The sequence below is a fragment of the Anomaloglossus baeobatrachus genome, chromosome 11 (assembly GCF_048569485.1).
Source record: "Anomaloglossus baeobatrachus isolate aAnoBae1 chromosome 11, aAnoBae1.hap1, whole genome shotgun sequence".
Classification (NCBI taxonomy): Eukaryota; Metazoa; Chordata; class Amphibia; order Anura; family Aromobatidae; genus Anomaloglossus; species Anomaloglossus baeobatrachus.
Window position 1 is genome coordinate 27311508 of NC_134363.1, and position 13102 is coordinate 27324609.

The 13102-nt window shown below is 41.3% G+C and overlaps 1 protein-coding gene across 2 annotated transcripts in view; it reads right to left on the bottom strand.

Moving 5' to 3' along the window:
- Positions 1-587: 587 nt before the first annotated feature.
- The window catches only part of LOC142256005 (chemerin-like receptor 1), a 64432-nt gene continuing 51917 nt past the window's right edge, over positions 588-13102 (bottom strand). Inside the window, exons 1-2 of one of the 2 annotated variants that reach the window (XM_075327486.1) lie at positions 12128-12183; positions 588-10339 (exon numbers count right to left, since the gene is read on the bottom strand). In XM_075327486.1, the coding sequence (XP_075183601.1) occupies positions 9298-10287 (990 nt within the window). In that variant the 5' untranslated portion in view covers positions 10288-10339; positions 12128-12183 and the 3' untranslated portion in view covers positions 588-9297. Of the gene's footprint in view, positions 10340-12127; positions 12184-13102 lie in introns of those variants that run through there. The other variant, XM_075327487.1, reaches the window with a different exon arrangement.

Sequence of the window (13102 nt, forward strand, 5' to 3'; positions counted from 1 at the left end):
TGCAGTTAGACTGCTCTACTTGCCCTCTGTTAGTGGAAAATGAATATTCACCCCTTTTCCCTGCCCACCCCTCTGTACAGGCGTCAGTGATTGGTACAGTCAGACACCTGTACTCGTGAGGTGTTAATGGAAGATGAATATTCACCACTTCCCCCTCCCACCCTTCTGTGCAGGCATCAGTAATTGGTGTTGTCAGACTGCTGTACTTGCCCCCAATTAATGGGAAATGAATATTCACCCCTTTCCCTGTCCACCCCTCTGTGCTCACATCAGTGATTGGTAACAGAAAGTGATAGAAGAAGGGTCTTAATTCCGCGCCAAGGACTCAATGGATCCAGGAAGAGATTAATGCTTCTTTAATAACATGCACAAGTCTACGCGTTTCTGGAGACACAACTCCCTTCATCAGGACATTGGCAAGAGAACATCAAATCTCTGAGATCTGATTTGAGATTTGATGTTCTCTTGCCAATGTCCTGATGAAGGGAGCTGTGTCTCCAGAAACGCGTAGACTTGTGCATGTTATTAAAGAAGCATTAATCTCTTCCTGGATCCATTGAGTCCTTGGCACGGAATTAAGACCCTTCTTCTATCACTCTCTGTTATCAGCCAACATTGGGACTGCTGCCTGGACCTGGATCTTATATATGCCTGTATAGTGGTTGTGACTGGCACAACCATTATAGGTGAGTGTGTTTTTATTACATATCTTCCTCCCTTTTTGGGGTAAGACCCTATTGCGCTTTTCTTTCCACAGTTTCTCATCCACATCAGTGATTGGGGCAGTCAGACTGCTTGTACTCACCCTCTGTTAATGGAAAATGAATATTCACCCCTTTCTGCCCACCTTTATGTGCAACCATCAGCGATTAGTACAGTCAGACTGATTGTACTCACCATCTGTTAATGAAAAAATTAATATTCACCTCTTCCTGCCTACCTCTATGTGCAGGTATCAGTGATTAGTGCATTCAGGCTGCTTGTACTCACCCTCTGTTAATGGAAAATGAATATTCTCCCATTCCTGCCCACTTTTATGTGCAGACATCAGTGATTAGTGCAGTCACACTGCTGTACTTGCCCTCTATTAATGGAAAATGAATATTCTCCCCTTGTGATTAGTTCAGTCAGGCTGCTTGTACTCGCCCTCTGTTAATGGAAAATGAATATTCTCCCCTTCCTGCCCACCTCTATATGCAGGTATCAGTGATTAGTTCAGTCAGGCTGCTTGTACTCACCCTCTGTTAATGGAAAATGAATATTCTCCCCTTCCTGTTCACCTTTATGTGCAGGCATCAGTGATTAGTGCAGTCACACTGCTTGTACTCACCCTCTGTTAATGGAAAATGAATATTCTCCCCTTCCTGCCTACCTTTATGTGCAGGCATCAGTGATTAGTGCAGTCACACTGCTGTACTTGCCCTCTATTAATGGAAAATTAATATTCTCCCCTTGTGATTAGTTCAGTCAGGCTGCTTGTACTCACCTTCTGTTAATGGAAAATGAATATTCTCCCCTTCCTGCCCACCTTTATGTGCAGACATCAGTGATTAGTGCAGTCACACTGCTGTACTTGCCCTCTATTAATGGAAAATGAATATTTTCCCCTTGTGATTAGTGCAGTCAGGCTGCTTGTACTCACCCTCTGTTAATGGAAAATGAACATTCTCCCCTTGTGATTAGTTCAGTCAGGCTGCTTGTACTCGCCCTCTGTTAATGGAAAATGAATATTCACCCCTTTCTGCCCACCTCTATATGCAGGTATCAGTGATTAGTTCAGTCAGGCTGCTTGTACTCACCCTCTGTTAATGGAAAATGAATATTCTCCCCTTCCTGTTCACCTTTATGTGCAGGCATCAGTGATTAGTGCAGTCACACTGCTTGTACTCACCCTCTGTTAATGGAAAATGAATATTCTCCCCTTCCTGCCTACCTTTATGTGCAGGCATCAGTGATTAGTGCAGTCACACTGCTGTACTTGCCCTCTATTAATGGAAAATTAATATTCTCCCCTTGTGATTAGTTCAGTCAGGCTGCTTGTACTCACCTTCTGTTAATGGAAAATGAATATTCTCCCCTTCCTGCCCACCTTTATGTGCAGACATCAGTGATTAGTGCAGTCACACTGCTGTACTTGCCCTCTATTAATGGAAAATGAATATTTTCCCCTTGTGATTAGTGCAGTCAGGCTGCTTGTACTCACCCTCTGTTAATGGAAAATGAACATTCTCCCCTTGTGATTAGTTCAGTCAGGCTGCTTGTACTCGCCCTCTGTTAATGGAAAATGAATATTCACCCCTTTCTGCCCACCTCTATATGCAGGTATCAGTGATTAGTTCATTCAGGCTGCTTGTACTCGCCCTCTGTTAATGGAAAATGAATATTCACCCCTTTCTGCCCACCTCTATGTGCAGGTATCAGTGATTAGTGCATTCAGACTGCAGTACTCACCCTCTGTTAATGGAAAATGAATATTCTCCCCTTCCTGCCAACCTTTATGTGCAGGCATCAGTGATTAGTGCAGTCACACTGCTGTACTTGCCCTCTATTAATGGAAAATGAATATTCTCCCCTTGTGATTAGTGCAGTCAGGCTGCTTGTACTCGCCCTCTGTTAATGGAAAATGAATATTCTCCCCTTCCTGCCCAGCACTTTCTACTGGCGTCGGTGATTGATGCAGTCAGACTGCTGAACTCACCCTCTATTAATAGAAAATGAATATTCTCCCCTTGTAATTAGTGCAGTCCGGCTGCTTGTACTCACCCTCTGTTAATGAATCCAATTTAAAAAAAAAATAAAGATTTTAAAAATGTGTTAAAGAATGTAAAAATTAAAAGATCAAATTGCAGACCCCTTCGTCTTATGGAAAATAAAACAAAAAAAAATAAAAAAAATGCACATATTTGATTTGCTGTATTCAAAAACGTCCATTCTATCCAATAGATAGATAGACATTTTTGTAATTTTTTTAAATAAGAAAAACTGAAATATCACATGGTCAGAAGTGTTCAGCCCTTTTGCTCAGTATTGTGTAGAAGCACCCTCCCTTTTGAGCTAGTACAGCCATGAGTCTTCTTGGGATCCTGGATTTGGGAATCCTCTGCCATTCTTAGTTGCAGATTTTCACCAGTTCGATCAGGTTGGATGGTGAACGTTGGTGGACGCCATTTTCAGGTCTCTCCAGAGACGCTCAATTGGGTTTAGGTCAGGGCTCTGGCTGGGCCGGTCAAGAATGGTCACAGAGTTATTCTGAAGCCACTCCTTTGTTATTTTAGCTGTGTGCTAAGAAAAACTGAAATATCACATGGTCATAAGTACGCAGACCCTTTGCTCAGGCACTAATGTTTAAGTCACATGATGTCCATTTCCTTGTGATCTTCCTTGAGATGGTTCTACTCCTTCATTGGAGTCCAGCTGTGTGTAATTAAACTGATAGGACTTGATTTGGAAAAGCGCACACCTGTCTATATAAGACCTCAAAGCTCACAGTACATGTCAGACCAAATGAGAATCATGAGGTCAAAGGAACTGCCCAAGCAGCTCAGAGACAGAATTGTGGCAAGGCACAGATCTGGCCAAGGTTACAAAAGAATTTCTGCAGTACTCAAGGTTCCTAAGAGCACAGTGACATCCATAATCCTTAAATGGAAGACGTTTGGGACCACCAGAACTCTTCTTAGAACTGGCCGTCCAGCCAAACTGAGTAATCGTGGGAGAAGAGCCTTGGTGAGAGAGGTAAAGAAAAATCCCAAGATCACTGTGGCTGAGTTCCAGAGATGCAGTAGGGAGATGGGAGAAAGTTCCACAAAGTCAACTATCAATGCAGCCCTCCATCAGTCAGGCCATTATGGCAGCATGGCCCAACAGAAGCCTCTCCTCAGTGCAAGACATATGAAAGCCGCATAGAGTTTGCAAAAAACACATGAAGGACTCACAGACTATGAGAAATAAGATTCTCTGGTCTGATGAGATGAAGATAGAACTTTTTGGTCATAATTCTAAGTGGTATGTGTGGAGAAAACCAGCACTGCTCATCACCTGACCAATACAATCCCCACAGTGAAGCATGGTGGTGGCAGCATCATGCTATGGGGGCAGGGACAGGACGACTGGTTGCAATTGTAGGAAAGAGAAATGCGGCCAAGTACAGAGATATCCTGGAAGAAAACCTCTTCCAGAGAGCTCTGGATCTCAGACTTGGCTGAAGTTTCACCTTCCAACAAGACAATGACCCTAAGCACACAGCTAAAATAACAAAGAAGCAGCTTCAGAACAACTCTGTGACCATCCTTGACTGGCCCAGCCAAAGCCCTGATCTAAACGCAATTGAGCATCTCTGGAGAGACCTGAAAATAGTTGTACACCAACGTTCACCATCCAACCTGATGGAACTGGAGAGGATCTGCAAGGAAGAATGGCAGAGGATCCCCAAATCCAGGTGTGAAAAACCTGTTGCATCATTCCCAAGAAGTCTCATGGCTATACTAGCTAAAAAAAGGGTGCTTCTACTCAATACTGAGCAAAGGGTCTGAATACTTATGGCCATGTAATATTTCAGTTTTCCTTGTTTAATACATTTGCAAAAAATCCTACGTTTCTGGGGTTTTTTTGTTAAGATGGGGGATGGGGTGCAGAGTGCACATTAATGAGCAAACAAATGAACTTTTTTTTCATTTACCTGATGGCTGTGATGAAATAAAGAGTGAAAAATTCCAAGGGGTCTGAATACTTTCCGTACCCACTTAATGTTGAAAATATAAGCTCTGGTCCAAAAATAAGTCCTAGTTACAATTAGGGCCAACGTTATAGGGGAAAACTTGGTAATTGCCCATGGCCCACATTAAGGGGCTTCCAGCATTTCAATTCCAAGGTTAAGACTATTAAGTATCTTTGGTGACATCATGGTCATGTCACCAAAGGTCCTTTAACTGTGAGAGTCTAGAGAAACTGAAGAGGAAACAGACTGGTATATGTATAGTGTGTATTATGTGGATGCAGTGTGTATATTTACATGTGCATGTACAGTGTGTGTGTGTGTGTGTGTACATATATATATGAAACGCCCGCGCCGGGGCTTGCAGGGCTCGCACGGTCACCGGGCCGGTGGTATTTGGGGTCAGGCTGTGAGTGGCCCGACCCGGCTTCCGTGACCCCCGGCGGGTTTCAATAAAAGGAAAGTCTGACCGTCAGTCCGGTGTTACAAGGGGGATGGAAGGAGGGTAACGGGGTTCCTGGAGAGCTTGCCATCATTCTCCCCCCCCAGGAAACGGTACGGGACGGGGACAGGGGATGCTTGCAGCGCCACCCGTGGTTTGCGGCCAGGTGTTCAGCCGCCGCTGCACAGTCTCTCTCTCCGGGGCAGGTGTTACGGGCAGCCGGATGGAATCGCTCCCCATGGGTGGAGCGGGGTGGCCCCGGGAGGTTTATGAGACCCAGGGCAACAGTCCTCAGGGACACCAGGGGCACAGGGCGGTGGCATTACTCACAGCAGTCACGGAGTGCGGGTTCCAGTTTCTCTTTATTTAAAGTCCATTCCACATCGCACCCGGGTGCTGGTCCTCGCCGCCTGTAGCCTTTGGTCGGTCCCGGGCAGGTAGGAGGAAGGGGCCGGTGGAGTGATCTGGGGGTCCCTCTCTCTTTCAGTGCGATAATGCTATCCCCGTGGCATGGAGCATCTTGGGGACACGCCGCCATTCTGTCTGTCTCTCTTCCAGTAGCGGACACACACCAACCGCCACCGGGTACAACTTTCTCCAGGGATCCCCAGTCCTCAGCTCCATTCCGCTCCTCTAGGTGTTATCAGCCCTGGTCTGGTGGCATCTCCTCAGCAGGGAGCTGTACTGTGTAAGTCTGCACTCCCTTGCAGCCCCTGACGTTCTGCCCAAAACTTCTGTGTGCTCTGCACTAAACTCACTCCTTCAGGCCCCCCTCCCCTTGGTTGTCATGGGGACCTGCCTGTGTCCAGCCACCTGCTCATTAAGGAGACAGGATAAGTCATGGACTCAAAACTTCATGCTGCAAAAGATATTAACTCCTTCCTGCCAGTGGGATGTGAGTGTGTGTGTGTGGACTTCACTCCTCCTGCCCGGGAAAAAATGGGGTAACATTTAATACCCTGTAACGACCCATTTACAGGGGCATTACATATATATATATATATATATATATATATATATATATGTGTATGTGCAGTGTGTATATTACATGTGTATGTACAGTGTGTGCATATATATGTGTATGTGCAGTGTGTATATTACATGTGTATGTACAGTGTGTGCATATATATGTGTATGTGCAGTGTGTATATTTACATGTGTATGTACAGTGTGTGTATATACATGCGTATGTGCAATGTGTGTATTTTCATGTGAAGACACTACTACAAAAAGCATTTCCAGTGGCACGCAATAATATAAGGGTACATTGGCATGCCAATTTATATCACCTTCATTCATCGTTATATTGTACTTATTGAAAAATATTGTCGAGAATGACGGAGACGATAATGCTAAACTATGCACATGCACATGTTTCAAACCATAAATCTGTGTTATTTATGAGTATTGTGCGGTCCTAAAATTGCTATGATATGACATCAAGGTACTATTTTGTGTATAGTATAGTAATAGTTATGTTTATGGTATAGAACTATTACTTATGCATACAATAGAGCAGCATTGTTTATGTGTATGGTATACTGTAAAATCTTTAAAGGGGTTCTCACAAGCGTTTGCAACAAGTGTGTATATATATAATATATATATATATATATATATATATATATATATATATATATATATACATATATATTAATTATTAGATCCTGTAATGATAATAATATCCAAAATTGGAAAGTGTTGAAAAAATGTTTCTTTTTTGAGATAATGTTATAAATATGTCCTGGCTATTTATTGTCTTTTTTATGTTTCCGGCAATGCAAAGCTCTTCGAGTTCATGGTCAGCAGATACCATAGTGTCTGGGAAGGGGAGGAAGTATAGGTCATCTATGATAATTGAGTATATAAACACGAAACTACAGGGGCTCGCAGCTGCTGCTTTTAGAAGTTATACATTTACCTGCCTGTTTTATCACAGGAGCGCGTGTTTGTGCTGCATCTTTAGCTCATCATAAGTCAAGTCTGTCAAGTAGGAGTTCAGGTGGATGCTGAGCTCCTACCGGAGCTCACAGGACTAGTAACAATGTATAAATACTCACTCCTGTGATAAAACAGGCAGAGAAAGGTATTATCTCAGAAAACAGAAGATGCAAGCCCCTGCTGTCATCTGTATACTCTCAGGCATCCTCTCATAGCTAGGAGCTGTGGTATGTGCCAACCATGAACTGGAAAAGCTCTGCATGTTCAGACACAGCAAATAGAAGGGCACGCTTATTAGACTATCTCAGCACAGGAACAATTTTTTAACACATCCTTTTGTTGAACTTATTATTATTCCAAGATCTGTTAAATAAAATGTATTTTGTTACTGGGACAAAGCCTTTAAGTATTGCTGACATTTTAATTTTAAACTTATGTAAAAGTATACAATGTAGAAATATTTGTTCCTGTGATAAAACAGGCAGTGAAAAGTGTTATCTCAGAAAGCAGAAGCCGTGAGCCCCTGCTGTCATCTATATACTATCTTAGGCTTCTTCTCCTGTCCAGAAGCTGTGGTTTGTGCCAACCATGAACTGGAAAAGCTCTGCATGCTATAACACAGCAAATCGAAGGGCACAATTATAAGACTATCTCAGCACAGGAACAATTTTTTAACACATCCATTTGTTGCACTTATTATTACTCCAAGATCTGTTAACTAAAATGTACTTTGTTAGTGGGACAAAGCCTTTAAGTATTGCTGACATTTTCATTTCATGCTCATGTAAAGGTAGACAATGTGGAAGCATTCGCTCCTGTGATTAAATAGGCAGGCAAAAGTGAAATCTCAGAAAGCAGTAACAGCAAGCCTTTGCTGTGGTCTTTATACTCTCTTAGGCTTCCTCTCCTGGCTAGGAGCTGTGTTATCTCAGAAAACAGAAGCTACAAGCCCCTGCTGTCATCTGTATACTCTCAGGCATCCTCTCAAAGCTAGGAGCTGTGGTATGTGCCAACAATGAACTGGAAAAGCTCTGCGTGTTCAGACACACAAATAGAAGGGCACATTTATAAGACTATCTCAGCACAGGAACTATTTTTTAACACATCGTTTTGTTGAACGTATTATTATTCCACGATCTGTTAACTAAAATGTACTTTGTTAGTGGGACAAAGCCTTTAAGTATTGCTGACATTTTAATTTTAAACTTATCTAAAAGTATACAAAGTAGAAATATTTGTTCCTGTGATAAAACAGGCAGTGAAAAGTGTTATCTCAGAAAGCAGAAGCAGTGAGCCCCTGCAATCAACTATATACTATCTAAGGCTATGTTCACACTAGAAAAATGATTTTTCTTAAGAAATTTCTTAAGAAATTTCTTAAGAGTGAAGGATAAGTGCACCTGCGTTAAAGAACGCACCAAAAACGCACCTGCGTTTTTGCCGCGTTTTCGGTGCGTTTTCGGTGTGTTTTTGGTGCGTTTTCCCGCTGGTTGCTCCCTGCGTTATTGTGCCAATTATCTATGGCAAATAACGCAGTTAGCTGCAGAAAAGAAGTGACATGCTCATTCTTTTTCTTAAGAAAATCTACTGAAAGAATTTTCTTAAGAAAAAAACGCAGAGTGCGCACAGCTAATTTTTTTTCCCATAGGTTTTGCTGGGAAATGTCTGCAGAAAGATTACAAGAATTTCTCAAGAAATTTCTGCAGCAAAAACGGACCAAAAACGCAGGTAAAAAGCGCAGTGTGTGAACATAGCCTTAAGCTTCTTCTCCTGTCCAGGAGATGTAGTATGTGCCAACAATGAACTGGAAAAGCTCTGCATGCTAGAACACAGCAAATGGAAGGGCACAATTATAAGACTATCTCAGCATAGAAACAATTTTTTAACACATCCAATTGTTTAAATTATTATTATTATTCCAAGATCTGTTAACTAAAATGTACTTTTTTAGTGGGACAAAGCCTTTAAATATTGCTGACATTTTCATGTCATGCTTATGTAAAGGTAGACAATGTGGAAGCATTTGCTCCTGTGATAAAAGAGGCAGGGAAAAGTGATATCTCAGAAAGCAGCAGCGGAAAGCCTTTGCTGTGGTCTTTATACTCTCTTAGGCTTCCTCTCCTGTTCAGGAGCTGTGGTATGGGCCAACCATGAACTGGAAAAGCTCTGCGTATTTGGACACAGCAAAAAGAAGGACACGTTATAAGATGAAGTCACGTGAATTATCTTCACTTGCTTTGATTCTATCTTGTTCCTTGGAATCTTCCTTCTCCGCTTCCTCCATGAAGGCTTTCTCAAACACAGAATGGAGAGAGATACAAATTTTTTTCGTAAAATTTTGACCAATAAGAACATAAAGAATGGGATTGATGCAGCTGTTGACTATCATCAGGCACGTCGCTATTTTTTTTCTAGCCTGATTTACTTTTGAAAAATGCTCTGGTCCATAACGTTGCAAAAGGAGGAACAAATTATAGGGGAAGAAGCAGAGAAAGAAAAGGATGATGATGGCCAGGAAAATTTTGAAGGGTCTCGAAGATATGATGATTCCTCTCCTCTTGATTCGCACAGTAATGGCCACGTAACACAAGACGATGATGGTGAAAGGTAAGAGAAACAGAAAAATGGGATTTACGATAGTCTTCCACTCGTGGTTATTATGAAAGCTGTTGCGACAAGTTATTTTATCTTGCCTTTTATCAATGTTTCGAATGGAATAGTGCAGAACATTAAAAGGAATAGCAATGAACCATGTTAGTATGGCTATTTTTCTGGCCAACCTTGATCTCCGATGATTCTTACACCAGACTGGGAAATAGACACAAATGTAACGGTCTACGCTGATGACCATGAGCTGTAGGACACTGACGGACAGGTTGAGATAATACAAAAACCAGTATGACTTGCACATAAAGTTCCCGAATAGCCAGTGATTGCCCAGAGCTAGATAAGTAATTCTCAACGGTAGGAAAAATGTAAAAGTAAAGTCAGTAATGGCCAAATTAAGAATCCATACCACGTTGACCGTCTTCTTCATCCTGAAGATGCAGAACCAGATGACCAGACCGTTTCCAGTAGTCCCCAATATATAAACCATCACATGGACCACTAGCCTGAAGATTTGTAGGTCGGTGTACTCGCTTGAGTTATCTTGGTTGTTGTAACTGCCATTTATCGAGGAGTAATTCATGAGTAGAGTCTTCGTAATCTTAGGAGTCAGATTTCATATAAATCCTAAGACACTTAAAAGAAAAAGAACCAGGGTAAATTTACTGTATTTTTAACCAAATCCCTAAAAATATCTCTTTAATGCTATTTCTGAGGAAAAAATCCAATATTTTAACCTGCCAACATAGGGTTAATCTGTGTCAAGGGATGCCCGGGAACACAGAGTAACGTAAACTGTTCCTAAGGCTGGGGCCCCTGCGCTCACCCTCACACCCGGAGGTATCCTTGAAGGTAGGGAGGTCCGGGCCTCCGACCTGGCCCTGACACCTGTTTTAGCCCTGATGGTAATGTCACCTCCTCACTCACCACCCAAAGGACAGACCAGAAAAGGAGAACCCAAAAAAAAAACCCACCTGTACAAACAACAGAAGGGGGTAATAACAACTCACACACCACAGGGAAAATATACGAGGTAGTGGGAAGGGAAAAGGGAAAGTACCAACACCAGGGTAAACACTTCCACACAACAAAGCACAGACCACAGCAGCAGCAAGAATCACATCTGTCCACTTCCAAGCCCAGCTCCAGAATGGCTCTGAATAACCGGCACCCCGAGCTTCAACAGAAGATATTTATCTAGGCGGGAAGTGGACATCAGCAGGAACAGCTGAGTAGCCTAGCAAAGTCTGTTACTGCAACAAAATTGAAAGTAACCTCTTGTGTGCCAAAAAAAAAAAACCCTCTAAAGTGTGGGACTTGGACCTGTCAAAAACTATCAGGCAGAGAGGACCGTGACAATCTGCAGGTTAGTAGCATTATGATTGTGTCCAGCCACACTATTGAAAATGCGCCACCCAGGAGAAAATTAATTTTATTTCTCCCAGGAGCCGCCAGCTTTCAGTCATGTAGGCATGCCCGAAGCAATTACAGTCACTCAGATCAACAGATGTACACCCTGACACTGACTGACAGCCAGGTCTACAGTGCATCAGTGTATAGATGGCTGTCAGTGACGTGGTGAATATAGCTGCCACTTCTAGTCCAGTGAGCGGTGACTGAAGCCCCACGGGCAGACCTTTATTCTCTAAGGAGCCGCTGCCTTTCAGTCATGTAGGCATGCCCGGAGCAATTACACACCCTGAGATTGACGGATGTACACTCTGACACTGACTCACAGCCAGATCTACAGTGCTTCAGTGCAAAGCCGGCTGTCAGTGACGTGGTGAATACAGCTGCCACTTCTAGTCCAATGAGCGGTGACTCAAGCTTCACCGGCAGACCTTTATTCTCCCAGGAGCCACCAGCTTTCAGTCATGTAGGCATGCCTGGAGCAATTACAATCACTCAGATCAACAGATGTACACCCTGACACTGACTGACAGCCAGGTCTACAGTGCATCAGTGCAAAGCCCATTTTCTCCCTGGTTCCGCACTTTCAGTACTGTCACCAGGCACCTTCATTATGGTATTAACCTGCAAATTAACCCTATATCTGAAGCAAACACTTGGAGGGGGGCACCTGTCATTTTTCTTATTTTGCTAAACAGTTAAATCACAGATGTTTACTTAACCTTCTAATCTTCTATTATTATTTTATTATAATATTTAAATATTTAGAGTTTATTTCATTTTTTATATATTTAGCTTAATTGTTTATTTTTTTAAAAAAAAAAGGAAAAGCATTTTATAGCACGTTAGTGATTTGTATCAGCTCAAAAGTATCAAATCAATTGTTACTGTTACTAACGTATTTTTAATCACAATGAAATTCTAAAAAATAAATACACAAATAATATATAATGTTAAAATAAGTTTTAAATATTCTATTTTGTATCATTCTCCAGCAGTAAATATCTACATACCGGGGCTGTTTTCTTCTACTACAAGGTGTGATGTCTCCTCCGCCTTCCTCAATCTGGATAATAAATGCTGCAATTCCATTATATACCAATAACGACGTAGAATAAATATTTATAAGTTTATTTTTTTCTGAAAGTTCATTACTTAGAAACTTTTTATTCCCGGCTTCCTAAGGTAGTGAAATAGCGACACCTTCTGGAATATCAATAAAAAAACACCACTCTAGTGTTTTTTTATTAATTTTATTTATTTATTTTTTTATTGGAGCACCTTTTAAATTCCCCACACCAAGCCTTATAATTACCAGCCACAGTTTTTATCTTTTATCCATACCGGTTCTGTTGGTCTCCAGCAGTTTGTGACCTGCTGGATCACTCCTGTGCTTGCTGAAGGTCACGTTTCAATTTAAGTCTATGACAACCTTCTTTTGGCTCTCATAGACTTGCAAAGAAAAAGTGCAAATCTCTAAAATCCTAGAAAAGTGTTGTGAGCAGAGAGAATTTGATTAACTAATGAGCCTGAGAATATGAAACCTATTAAAGGTGGTTGACATATAGCTGCACTCAACCCTAGAATGTATTTTCAATATTTAGACCCAATAGAACTGAAAACATAGAGTGCAACTGTTCATATTACTCTTATAACTTGACCTTCATCAATACCATTCCTTATTATATTATTAGCAAACTATACTCTATTTGATATTAAGTGTTCTTATAACTTAACTTTTACCTAGAATGAAGAAAAAGGCAGCACTCCAAAAATAAGAAAAAAGTAAACGTAATATAATAATAATAATGATGATAATAATAATAAAAAGAAGAATAGTGATGATAGTAATAATAAATAGTGATGATAATAACATTAATTATAATAATGCTAATAATGCTACTACTATTATTATTATTATTATTATTATTATTATTATTATTATTATTATTTATTAGCCCATATGGTGTGGCAACATTTTGGTTACA